General features: G+C 41.0%; 2 protein-coding genes across 5 annotated transcripts in view; both read left to right on the top strand.

Annotated features, from left to right (window-relative positions):
* Positions 1–3,905, top strand: part of ccny (cyclin Y) — a 72,254-nt gene extending 68,349 nt beyond the window's left edge. For all 4 annotated transcript variants that reach the window (XM_084151994.1, XM_084151996.1, XM_084151993.1 and 1 more), the window contains one exon: positions 589–3,905. In XM_084151994.1, coding sequence (XP_084008120.1) covers positions 589–705 — 117 coding nt within the window. In that variant the 3' untranslated portion in view covers positions 706–3,905. The remainder of the gene's footprint in view (positions 1–588) is intronic.
* Positions 3,906–6,372: 2,467 nt separating this feature from the next.
* Positions 6,373–8,265, top strand: gjd4 (gap junction protein delta 4; the record flags this gene model as incomplete). Its single annotated transcript, XM_084151827.1, has 2 exons — positions 6,373–6,436; positions 7,049–8,265. 2 exons carry the CDS (start codon positions 6,373–6,375, stop codon positions 8,263–8,265), a joined length of 1,281 nt encoding a protein of 426 aa, XP_084007953.1.
* Between the last annotated feature and the right edge of the window lie 4,009 nt (positions 8,266–12,274).

Below are 12,274 nucleotides of genomic sequence, written 5' to 3'. Positions count from 1 at the left end.
AGAGAGAGCCTGATAATTAGTGGGCAGTGAGCACAGTGTGCATTTGACAGAGGTGGTGGTGTGTTCTCTGCGTGGGTTTGTGTGTGTGATGGAGGACGTGAGGCGGCATTCGTTGCAGTGTAATTATCTCCCTAGCAGCACCAGCGACCCCTTCTCTCCCATCTCCTCTTCGTCCTCATCCCTCCTTCCTCCCCATCCCCTCTTCCCCCATCCTCCTGCCTCTCCGCTGGGCAATTACGGTCTGAAATGAGCCCTTGTGGTATTGATGCTGGTTGAGGCGTCGTGTTGTGTCGTGACGTTCTCTGTTCTCTGTCAGTGGAACTGTAATAGTACTGCTGGTACACTGGACAGGGAAACAGGCAGCGTTTAGGATCGTATTCACTATTGATCTAACTTGTTAAAGAAATACCACTAAAGATAATGATAAGTGATCTTGCTCTGTTTCAGAGCAAAACTATGAGTATCCCTACATTTTTGTTATTAGGCTTCCAGTGTAAGTTTATGTAGCTCTGAGTACATGAACATAAAGTTACTTAAATTATGTTTTATATTATTCTATGTCTTATTGTGCGTTTTTCCATGTCTCAGGCCATCTCCAGGTTGTGTGATGACAAGTATAAAGACTTGAGGAAAGCGGCCAAGAAGAGGTCTGTGAGTGCAGACAATCTGACGGTGGTGAGGTGGAATCCGGCCATCATATCGTAACAGCAGCCTACACCACCAGGAGGAGGACAGAGCATCCACCATGACGGAGACATGACATGGCTGCATGGCCTGGGAGGTCAAGGGTTAGGGCAGGAGAACTTAGACTCAGAATTCAGATAGTTGTCCGGTTGCGTCTGTGTGGTTGTTTCACACAGAAAGGACCTGCTGGCACTTTTGTGGATAATAAGTGTTATTGTTGCTCTGATGGTCCACCTTTCTACTGTACATACAAGATGTCCCTTTGGTTGTCTGAAGTTGAACTTGAGTCCTACAGGTGACTTGGTGACCAATACGTTTCCACTGGCAGAAGAGCAGTAGCCAGATGGGAAAAGATTAAAAGAACATTGGAAAGATCAAAAGACAGTGGAACGATTTGAAAAATCCTAGAATAATAACCCATGACTCAAATAACACAATTCCAATAGCCATTTTAAAGGTTGACTGTCTTGTATAGAGGAGAAATCGGTTGGGTATACTTTGTACATTCCTATGATTTTTAAGGATTTCAGCAAATTCCTCTCTAAAGCACAATGTTTTTTTCCCAGGTAACAGGCAAACCTAATTTGTATGCATTCCTGAAATATAGAAATGTCTCTGCTTCCCTTGGAGGAAGTAAAAAGTGCTCATCAAGTATTGTTCTTACTGTGTTTGGTTGCAATGAAATCAAACTGCCAAGTTACAAACCCTCAAGGGTTTCTTTCTCCGTAACGTTCAACAAACTGCACCTGTGTTTGAGTTTAAAATGGCAACTGTTTTTTACTTAAATTTACATAAAGACACCAAGAGAGGGAAAGTGAAGTGAGAGATATACAGTAGAGAAAGAGGAAGACAGACATTTGAAGAATAACTTCATTAGGGCGAGAAGACTGAGAAATTAAGTTCAGTTGAAGGTGAACAAAATTATCTTTACAGACAAAAATAATTGCATTCTATCTCTAGCTATACCAATTTGCCACTGAGTGATGATTATCTAAAACTATTTCACACATTAGTTCCTTCTCTCTCTTCCTCATGGCCAAAATGATAGACTACGTCCCAAATGGCACCCTTTTCCCTATATAGTGCACTACTTTTGACCAGGGCCATAGGGTGCCATTTGGGATACTGCCACAGTGAAACATTCCAGTGAACATTCCCTTGTTGAGATGCGTCCGCTCACTCCAAGCAATATTCATGTACCACTTTGTTTCATGCCAGGTCTTGAATGACGTACAGGGATGAGTTTGAATGACAAGCACTCGAATAGAAACTATAGTGTAAGTAAGACAAAATGGTAAGTTTGAACATCCATATAGTGGATTCACTGCCATTGTTCTGATTTGTGGTGCCTGTAACATGCTAGTGTAACATGAAGACCTTCCTTTTTACTTTTTAAAGTGCAACGGGGGTTACATTCTTTTCTTGAATGTTTATTTTTTTAAATTACAGATCTTCCAACTTGTAAAGAAACAGCACAAACGTAATTTCAGCAAACCAATTTGCATGATGATTCTTCAGTATATTGGAAATGTATTTCTAAAAACGTACTACAGTGTATAAGAAAAAAAGAATGTTTATTGATTAACAAACACTGTTCACAAAAGCATTAAAAATAAATAAAATATAGTTCTTTAGCAAATTAATTGATTTTGTACAGTGTATATAAGATATCAGTGTGCAGACAAAGAGCACACTAACTTTCAAACAAGGAGAATTGTGGTGAAATATTTATAAATATCTGATCAGTATTTACATTAGGAAAAAATTGCAATGTCTTATTATACCAGATATGAAGAGAGTTTAGAACTATGGAATATATGGAAGCTGGTATTAATTCATCTAGAGTCTAGATAGTAAAACCATTGGAAGGAATTTGAATCTTTGTCAGGATCTTTTCTTTCATATCAAGTTTGCATAGCTCGGATAAACTACAATGAATGATGGGTTCATGTGTGTTGACACTCAAACATTGAATTGAGACAGTTCAGTTAGACTCATCTTATCATACATACATTTTCTGTGACATATTAATTATGTTTTCAATGTTACATGGTTTTATGATATCCCTGTTGCAAAACCGGGTATGTAAGTGCAACATTCCTCTTGTTCTAGATTTTATTTTAAAGTTGTTGAGTTTATGGTGTTTCCCCACTCTTAAGCATTCTTAACTATTGAAAATATAAAAGCAATTCCTTATCAAAGGTCTCTACAGTTGTTGTTTTCATAGTCTTATTTGATAGCATTCCGTGAATACCAATCAGCATTCTTTCCAACCATTCATCAGGACCAACTATCTGCCAGATGTTTCACTTTCATATGTAAAAAGGGATGGATTTGTACCAAAGTATCAAATAATTAGCCTTTGAATATGTGTTGCTGTGATATAATAGATCCCCTTTGCATGTGATCGGAATGGTATAAGGACTCTGAAATGGAACTGTTGGAATGGTATGGCCTTGGAAACAGAACAGTTGGAATGATGTAGGGACCCTGAAATGGAACTGTTGCGTTCTATGGAGCTGTGACTGTGAGCAACTGAAGTGCAAATGTCTTCGGGGAATAAAGAAACAGGTGTTGTCGTGATGAGACAGTAGAGGTATTTTTAAGATTGTATATCCTATTTATTGTATGTGTGTGTGCATACAGTCTGATGTTGGTTCCTAGAAATGAAAGTGGACTCGTCATGCTCTATGGGCCCGAGCCTGTGGTATAACCTAGGCTAGTGACCTGTGTGATAGTCGTGTGCACTAAACTCTACCTCTGCATAGAGTTTTTACTTCTTCTACCTTTTCTCTTTCTATCTCTTCTATGACAATTTTAGGATTTACAAATTCAACTCTCAGTTGTCAATGATTTCCTGTGCTAATGAAAGAAACTGCTGTAGTTGTGTGAACTCTGTTTTTATGTTTTGTTTATAGTTTATTTCTGGGATTCTGTTGTTATTTGTTCCTGTTCTCAGTTTGCCCAATGTGGTTAATCTGTATCTTTTGAGTACTAATCTCTTAGTTAATTGTAGGCTACGTTCTATTTGGCAAAGAAGTGATTCCAGTACCATGAACCCTAAAAGACTAGAGGCTAAATAAGCCCCAGTCTCTCTCCCTGTATGATCTGTTCTATGATTTTAGTTGAACTGATGCGCCCAGTTCAGAAGCAATGTTTAGAAACCTGCACAATAAATAAACGTTTAATCCTTGCAATAAAAATACCATGGTATCACTTTACTTAGGCTTGATAATGTATCATTCATGAAGTCTTTATATGCATATGTCAGTCCATCTGTTTACATGATATTTTCTAAATGCTTTATGTAGTTGTTTTTGCTGTACGTGAACAGTATCAGTTTAATTTTCAATGGGTGGACTCCTGTTTATATTGTACGTGTGTCCAAGTCAAGTGTATACTACAGTGTCATCCATTTGAATATGATTGAACTCTAGCCAGAACCTTGCTTTGGTTCTGCAGTGGTCTGGTCTACTTAGCACGTCTATTGGTGTCTCTGATTGAGCACTCCTGGAGGAGAGGTAAGGATGTCATGTGTCCCAATATAAAGGACCAGGTCAGTGTCAGAGTGAAAGAGAGACCGCTTGAATGAGAAATAAGAATGTCAGTAGCTAGCTACTAAACTATCTGTTACGTAGTATCCTCCGTCAATGTTTTGTCTTATGCCATTCAAAGACGGTCACTCACAACGTTAAGTATATGGATTTCAAGCAGGGTCTAAAGATGGGAACAAAGCAGCACTTTTCTACACATGACTACAGCCCAAAATCAAAGTATATAAAAAATAAAAAAAAATCTCTCTAAGAAACAAAGATTTAAATGCCAGAAAAGCTCACTGTTTACACTCGCACAGCCACATTGTCAATCTGGACCATGTATAATCCTCCATATTATCCCAGATTTACATTTCAAATACTGAGTGGTAATTGCTGCGCTAGTCAATTGATTCTCTGCAGTGACATTTACTGAAGGAGAGCTGTAGGCTAATGAATAACACGCTGTCATGTCTGTTATGAGCACGCACACACACACACACACACACACACACACACACACCTGCAGGACCATCTCTACACACTACGAGCCAGGAGTACTAATATGTTACACAGGGAAAAGCTTACTTAATTTTATGAAATATATTGGTTCAAGTGATGTGTGGGTATGATATTAATAAGTATACAAAGCTGAGGGAGAGATGATAATCCGTTATAAATCCCACATGTATTACAAGGCAATGAGGTTGAACAAGGACCAAAGCAATACAATTTATTCCTTTGGTCCATTTCTTTATTTTAGTATGACCATTGTGCACCCTTTAACGTGCACATTTGTTGATTTGAATGGAACCATTCAAATAGCAACGTGCTAACCTGTTTCCCAACCTTTAAAATAAGTCATTACCCATGTTTTACAGACATATACTGCAAATCCACTGCAGTCCTCAACCACACATACAGACTCGCATGCAATCGCGCTCAACCTAAATCCCCCTGAGTATTCATCACAGCCCGTAACTCAATCCCCACAAAGCAGCCTCCACACATGCAGCACTTTTCCACAGAAGTACATTGTAATAACTGGAACCCTTTATGATTGCTTACTGCCCGGCATCTGCCAATACTAATCAGCATACATCTCCAGTCATTAATGGGACAAGCCCAGTCTGTAGCCCATGCCATATGTCCAGTAAAGATGTCCTTCTCTGAGAGGATAAAATGATTTATTTATGACAGCAAGGTCACAATACAGGGAATACCAATGTGGGCCTTCTTTTCCATGGCAACAGTTAAAGCTTCCATCCTTGCTTTTCATTTATCCTTTTGTTTATTATATTATATATAATGCCAGAGTTTTTTACAAGTCTCATACAAAAGCCATTTAAAAACTTGCCATGAATTATCACGATTCAACACAAGTCATCATTCACCATGGTATCCAGCCAACATGACAATGTGAAGAAGATGCCACATGGACCCTCTATATCCTTGGCAGGGATATTCATTGGGACTAGCTTTGAAATGCTTTCCATTGTGCTTAAGAACTTAATACAGCAATTTAATGAGTAATCCTGCAGCTTGTTATTCTCCTGGAAGGACACCCAGCCAGCCACCAAAATATCTCAGCAATGCCAGGATGGTGGACATGCCTCTCTTACTGGTGGGTAAGAATAACCCTTACAATGGGGCTCACTCCCGTCTCCTGTTCTGTTGTCTGAGGACAGTGGTCGCTGGGACAGGACAGACTGGGGGAAGACACCAGAGGTAAGACAGGACTGACGTTGGGCTGAAGGCAGGCAGGGTGGACTCTACGGACTCTGGCGGTGTACAGACTCTCCAGACTCAAGAATTTTGGAAGATTTTCAGATTTTTATCAGTTAAAGTAAGAAATTCTAGCAAACGAGAGGTTCTTGTATTAGGATAAACTATCCACAAGTTCTATCTGAAAACCTGGAGGTGACTGGCTGATGTAGATTCTAGTAGAGCGATTGTACTATTCTAATTGAAGAGAGATGCTAGAACTGGACTCTAGTGTCTAGTTAATCTGCTCATCTGGAAGTCACTGGCTCCTGTGGAACGATTGTTCCCCTTGTTTGGAGGTGGGTTAGGGTGGACAGTGTCCTGGTGGTTGAGGCTCAGGCCTGGAGGAGGACAGCGTGGCTTCAGAGGGCCTTCATCATCATCTGCTAACATGGGGAGACAAAGCGCTTCCGAGGTGGTCTTCATCTCTCTGAACCACAACATAACGCTAGTAGGTGAGTATCTTTTAGGATCTTTCACTGAGCAGAATGCAGACTGGATTTTTCATTGTAAGATATTGTCAATCAGAAAATATCAGAGAGAACATCAGTTTGCTATGCATATACGATTATGTATGTTTAATGCCGTTCTGTCAGTTATATCCTTCCGTTGCTTTGATCTGACATCTGACAAGGGCTCATAGAATAGATCATCGGAATGCCTTTGTCAGTCTGTCCAGCTCAAGCTCAAACTCAAGGGGAGAACTTTCCGCTGTCTGTTAGGTATGAATGACTCTGACAAATTTTTGACCCATATACGTTAAAAAATGTGCAACTTACTAAACTCCCTGTCAGACAAAATTCTGTTTTAAAGTTTTATGTTTTGGGATATTTTCCATTTAGATATTCCCCAAAATACCTAACAATTTTGATGAAAATGTACAGGCAAAATATATTTACTTGCTAAGCTTATAAACACATTTATTAGCAGTTAAAAATCATTTTAAACTTTACCGGTCCTGCAAAATTAAATTAAATTCAACTACGTGATTTCAACATATCTGTAATATTTATTGCAAGTGCGAGAGTGGTTGTGACTAACTCTTATGTTCTTTACTCTGTCTTCAGGGAAGATATGGCTGATCCTAATGATTTTACTGAGGATCCTGGTCCTGCTGTTTGCTGGATACCCCCTCTACCAAGATGAACAGGAACGCTTTGTGTGTAACACCATCCAGCCGGGCTGTGCCAACGCCTGCTACGACATCTTCGCTCCTATCTCTCTGTTCCGCTTCTGGCTTGTTCAGCTGCTCATTCTCTGTCTCCCGTATGTCATCTTCGTTATCTACGTCATTCATAAGGTCACATCACGCCTCACCATCGACACTACTGACCCCTCAGATAGAGTCAGAGCTGGACCGCTCTACCAGATCCAGCAGGAGTCATTCAGGAAGACGGCCCTGACCAAGACTGCTCTCCAGGCACAGCATGGCAGGACTCAGTGTTTCACAGGAGCATACATCCTCCATCTTCTCTTCAGGATACTGCTGGAGGCTGGGTTCGGGGTGGCCCACTACTACCTGTTTGGGTTCTATATCCCCAGGAGGTTCCTGTGCCAGCAGATTCCCTGCACCACTCAGGTAGACTGCTACATCTCCAGGCCCACGGAGAAGACCATCATACTTAACTTCATGCTGGGGGCAGGCGCCTTGTCGTTATTACTCAACATGGCTGATCTCATCTGCGCCATCAAGCGCTCGGTGAGGCAGAAGACCAAGACGAAGATGTTGGTGGAGAAGATGTATGAGGAGGAGCAGTACTACCTCCCATCCAGCGGGGGGAGCAGAGGCATGGAGGGTAACCTCCCTCTACACCCCCAGGACCTGGTGGTGGAACCTGGAACCTTCCGGAAGAGAGGGGCCAGTAAGTCGAGCACCGCTGACCAGAGGGCCTATCCCCATCTGGGGGAGGCTGAGCACCCCTCTGCCCCTCGCTGTGGTTCTAGTTTCTCCTCAGGGCCTTCAGGCTCCAACACTAATGGAAACAACCTTTACCCTGCAGCCCAGGAGGAGGGCCCCGAGGCAGAGGGGAGCGAGGTGGCTCTGTGCCCTGTAGATCCCATGGGGACACCCAGGTCCATCAGGGTTAGCAAACGCAGCCGCCTCAAACCGCCCCCGCCCCCACGACGGGACCTGTGCCCCCCCACGGCAACCGCTGCGGGCGTCCCCCCAGGAACAGTGGTGTGCACCAGGAGAGTGGGTCAGTACACCCTGGTAGAGATGACAGCCCCAGACTTGCAGTCAAACACCAGCGAGGGCCAGGAGAAGAGGTCTGAGTGGGTTTGACTGGACTGAGATGATGAGAGAGCTGGAGCTCTGAGGAGAGTGATTTTATTTATTTCCATGATGGAGACGTGAGAACCAGTGTTGCGGAAGCTACTCTGAAGATATAGTTTACCAAGTTAACAATTACTTCACACTGAAAGAAGTTAAGCTCCACTAAAGCTACCCTTAAGAAAAATATAATTAACTTAACTAAAGTTAGTTTGAAAAAGTAGTTCACTACATCCAAACTACTTCATGATAAATCATATCTAAATCTGAAATATCATAGACTACAAATTGCAAGAACAGCTCACTCTGGAGTCAGATGTTAACACAATGTTTAATTTTGCCTAATAAACACAAAAACAATGTTTCAAGTGAGAACTAGAAAGGTCTGATGCCAAAAAAGAAAGGAAATGATTTCCTACTTCAGTAGTTCCAGTAGTTAGCTACACCACTACATGGCTAAAAAGTAATTTAAAAAAACACTACCAAGATTTTGAATTTAGTTCAACTACCACCAAGCTACTGCAAAAGGTAGTTAAGTTGAACTAGATGTAGTTCACTACTCCCAAACACTGGTGAGAACGTCAGGATCAAACCCACCTGCCTCTGAGGGACTGTGAGGGATGTGGTGACAGATTATTGTGTGGCTAATACAGCAGCAACTGTTGGGGAAATGAAATCCTATAGGCCCACTGTGTGCTGTAAGACTGAAGTTCATTCTGATATTCAGTCTACACTTTCACACCAGGATAATTACATTTCTATCAGACCACATTATAAATGCACATAGTTATGGTGTTATTATATAATCAGTGCGTTGGCATAAACTGTATAATGTATATTCTTTAAGGATGACGCAGAGGGAAGATAATCCAGTCGTGGATACTGTCTTACTGCCAGGGACTCACTGTCTTACTGCCTATAACTATAGCCGAGTGTCCTTCAGTAAAACCTTCAGTAAAAAGCTATAACTGTTCAGCCCACCTGTTCTCTCTGTCTGTGTTAGCTCCCCTATCACTGTCAGTAAACAAAGACAGGCCTTGACCTGTCCTGGCCCTGCCCCCAGCTAGGTCAAAGCCTAGCTCTTTGGTCTGGGGTCAGAGAGGTCAAGGTGGACATGTGCATACAGCCTGCGGATGGAGTCATGTTTGGATGGACGCCTTAATGGACACGTGGTCAGGTGGTCAGGTTGAGTTAAAAGACAATAACCCTGTAAGGTGCTACTCCTGCAGGCCAGGGTCTTCAGTAGGGGATGATATACCAGACCTGGCATCAAATAATATTCAAAATAGTTTCAAATACTTTCTGTGGTTTATTGAGCTTGCCTGTCTTAATGGAACCAATAGAATAGTCCCAAAACTGCAAACCTGGAAACCTTGCCCCTCTAGCATTTCAGGCAGGCTTAAAGTATTTGATTTAGAATAGTATTTGAACCCAGGTATGGAGGATATACTTCCCCTCAGATATGAAGGATGGGCTTTGGCCCTCAGGGGCTCACAAAGCAATTACTGCCACAGTTGGAATCTGTATTTATGGAGGTGGCTTGTCACTCTATTTCAATGCCTCTGAGGGCTTTGGAGTACGAGGTTTAGACATATACAGAGTCTGGAAATAGATTGACGTGGTGCAGGGTGTAACTCAACTGGACACTACTACCGCTCCATCCCAAATGGAACCCTACTCCCTATATAGTGTACTACATTTGACCAGAGCCATATGGGCCCAGGTCAAAAGTAATGCATTAAATAGGGAATAGGGTGCCATTTGGGATCTAACTTGATTTGGCCTGCCTAGCTGCCTGCCCTTCAGTATCTCATTGTGGCATTTGTTTCACCTCGATGGTCAGATTAATTTGTGAGAGTCGGTGTGTGCACGGTGCAGTGTGCCACTACTCGTGGCTGACTGTCAATCGTAGTACGTCATAAGTGGTATGTAAGAAGCATTTGATTCCTTTTACACATTGTAAAAACCTGTCAGAGCGTTACTGTTTAATGTTTTATTTACCTTTACCTTAGCTGAGATGTCCTTGGGTTTAAAATAGTTTTTGTTGAGATGTAATTTTTGTTTTCTTGAAAGGTTATATTTTATTGTTTTATTATACCATGATTTCTTTTCCAGGGCATAGGAATCCAGTCATCATCATTGTGACTGTCAGATACAGGTCATAAGCACTTTATACATATTTATAAACATGTATTTAACCAGTGACTAACCAACAAAGGATTGCACTGTGTACCACGGCCCAGTTATAAATGATCCCCATAGATTGGGGTACAATCTGATTTGGCCATGGGGAGAAGCTCTGTGTAAAGGGATAGCTCTTGATCTTGATTTACCATTATGTCTCCTCTTATGGTCCCTTTGAAGGTGACAACAAAGCTAGCTCCTACCTCACGGAGTCTCTAATGGTACTGTAATGTGAGTGAACTGAGCGGAGTGCCATAGGGCAATAGACACAACTCCTCTCTGGTGAGATGCTTGGTGTCATATGATCTGTCTTCATCTAGGGTACTTGTTGCAGATAACTGACTTCTGTGAAATAGGATGCACATTTCAAAAATGGTTATATTATTTGTTTGTATTAAAAAAGAAACAGGCATTCAATTCCTTCTGTTTTCGTCTACTTATTGCAGGTAGCTGATCGACTTTGAAATATGATGACATTTCTTTGTTTTATTTGTTTTGTATTAGCAAGAAAACAGACATTCAATCCCCTCCGTTTCATTGGTGTTGTGATGTTGACTGTGAAGTGACTACTGCAGGTGATTTTGGTTCACTACAGATTGCTGTATTATAACTACTTTATTTTATAGCCACATTCTTTCAACCATTTATTTCATAATATTTGTTTTATTATCTGTTTGCCATGGTCAACTGAAGAGCTATGGCCTGGCCTATTGTTTGTATCTTATAGTGTTTACACTGAAAGTCAGTTGACAAAAGTTGATTTGAAACATCAAATCATGAAGTATCCTTTTTTTTTTTTAAAGACTACATACATTATTTGTTTGGATGTTTTCTTGAAACACCTCACTGCCCCCCAGTGGTATGAACCATTACGGTTTTTTATCATTTCAAATCATACCAATTTGGTATCTAACTGCCTCATAATACTTTCTTTATGATGATAAATATCAATGTTTATATAAATGCTTTGTAATGATTTCATGAACATTATGGGTTCAGTTCAGTCTGAGACAGTGAGAGACCTACTGCGGTGATAGAAAATCAAAGCCTTTCTTCCTCAGCTTTCAGGTTCAGATTCAGAGTATATATATAATATACTGAGAAAAAATATAAACGCAACATGCAACAATTTCAACGATTTTACTGAGTTACAGTTCATGTGAGGAAATCAGTCAATTAAAATAAATTCATTAGGCCCTAATCTATGGATTTCACATGACTGGGAATAGATACCTAAAAAAAGATCTCGTCACTGTATTTTTGTGCAATCAAATTGCCATTGATAAAATGAAATTGTGTTCATTGTCCATAGCTTATGTGTGCCCATACCATAACCCCACTTCCACCATGGGGCACTCTGTTCACAATGTTGACATCAGCAAACCGCTTGCCCACACAACGCCATGCACATGGTCTGCGGTTGTGAGGCCGGTTGGATGTACTGCCAAATTCAATAAAACAACGTTTGAGGCGGCTTATAGTAGAAACTAACATTAAATTATCTGGCAACAGCTCTGGTGGACATTCCTGTAGTCAGCATGCCAATTGCACGCTCCTTCAAAACTTGAGACATCTGTGGCATTGTGTTGTGTGACAAAACTGCACATTTTAGAGTGGCCTTTTATTGTCCCCAGCACAAGGTGCACCTGTGTAATGATCATGCTGTTCAATCAGCATCTTGATATGTCACACCTGTCAGGTGGATGGATTATCTTGGCAAAGGAGAAATGCTGACTAACAGGGATGTAAACAAATCTGTGCACAACATTTGAGAGAAATAAGCTTTTTGTGCATATGGAAAATGTCTGGGATATTTTATTTCAGTTCATGAAACATG

The sequence above is a fragment of the Coregonus lavaretus genome, assembly GCF_964263955.1.
Source record: "Coregonus lavaretus genome assembly, chromosome: 34".
In the NCBI taxonomy this organism is placed as follows: Eukaryota; Metazoa; Chordata; class Actinopteri; order Salmoniformes; family Salmonidae; genus Coregonus; species Coregonus lavaretus.
Note: the sequence above shows the minus strand (reverse complement) of the source record. Positions and strands in the feature narration are given on the sequence as shown.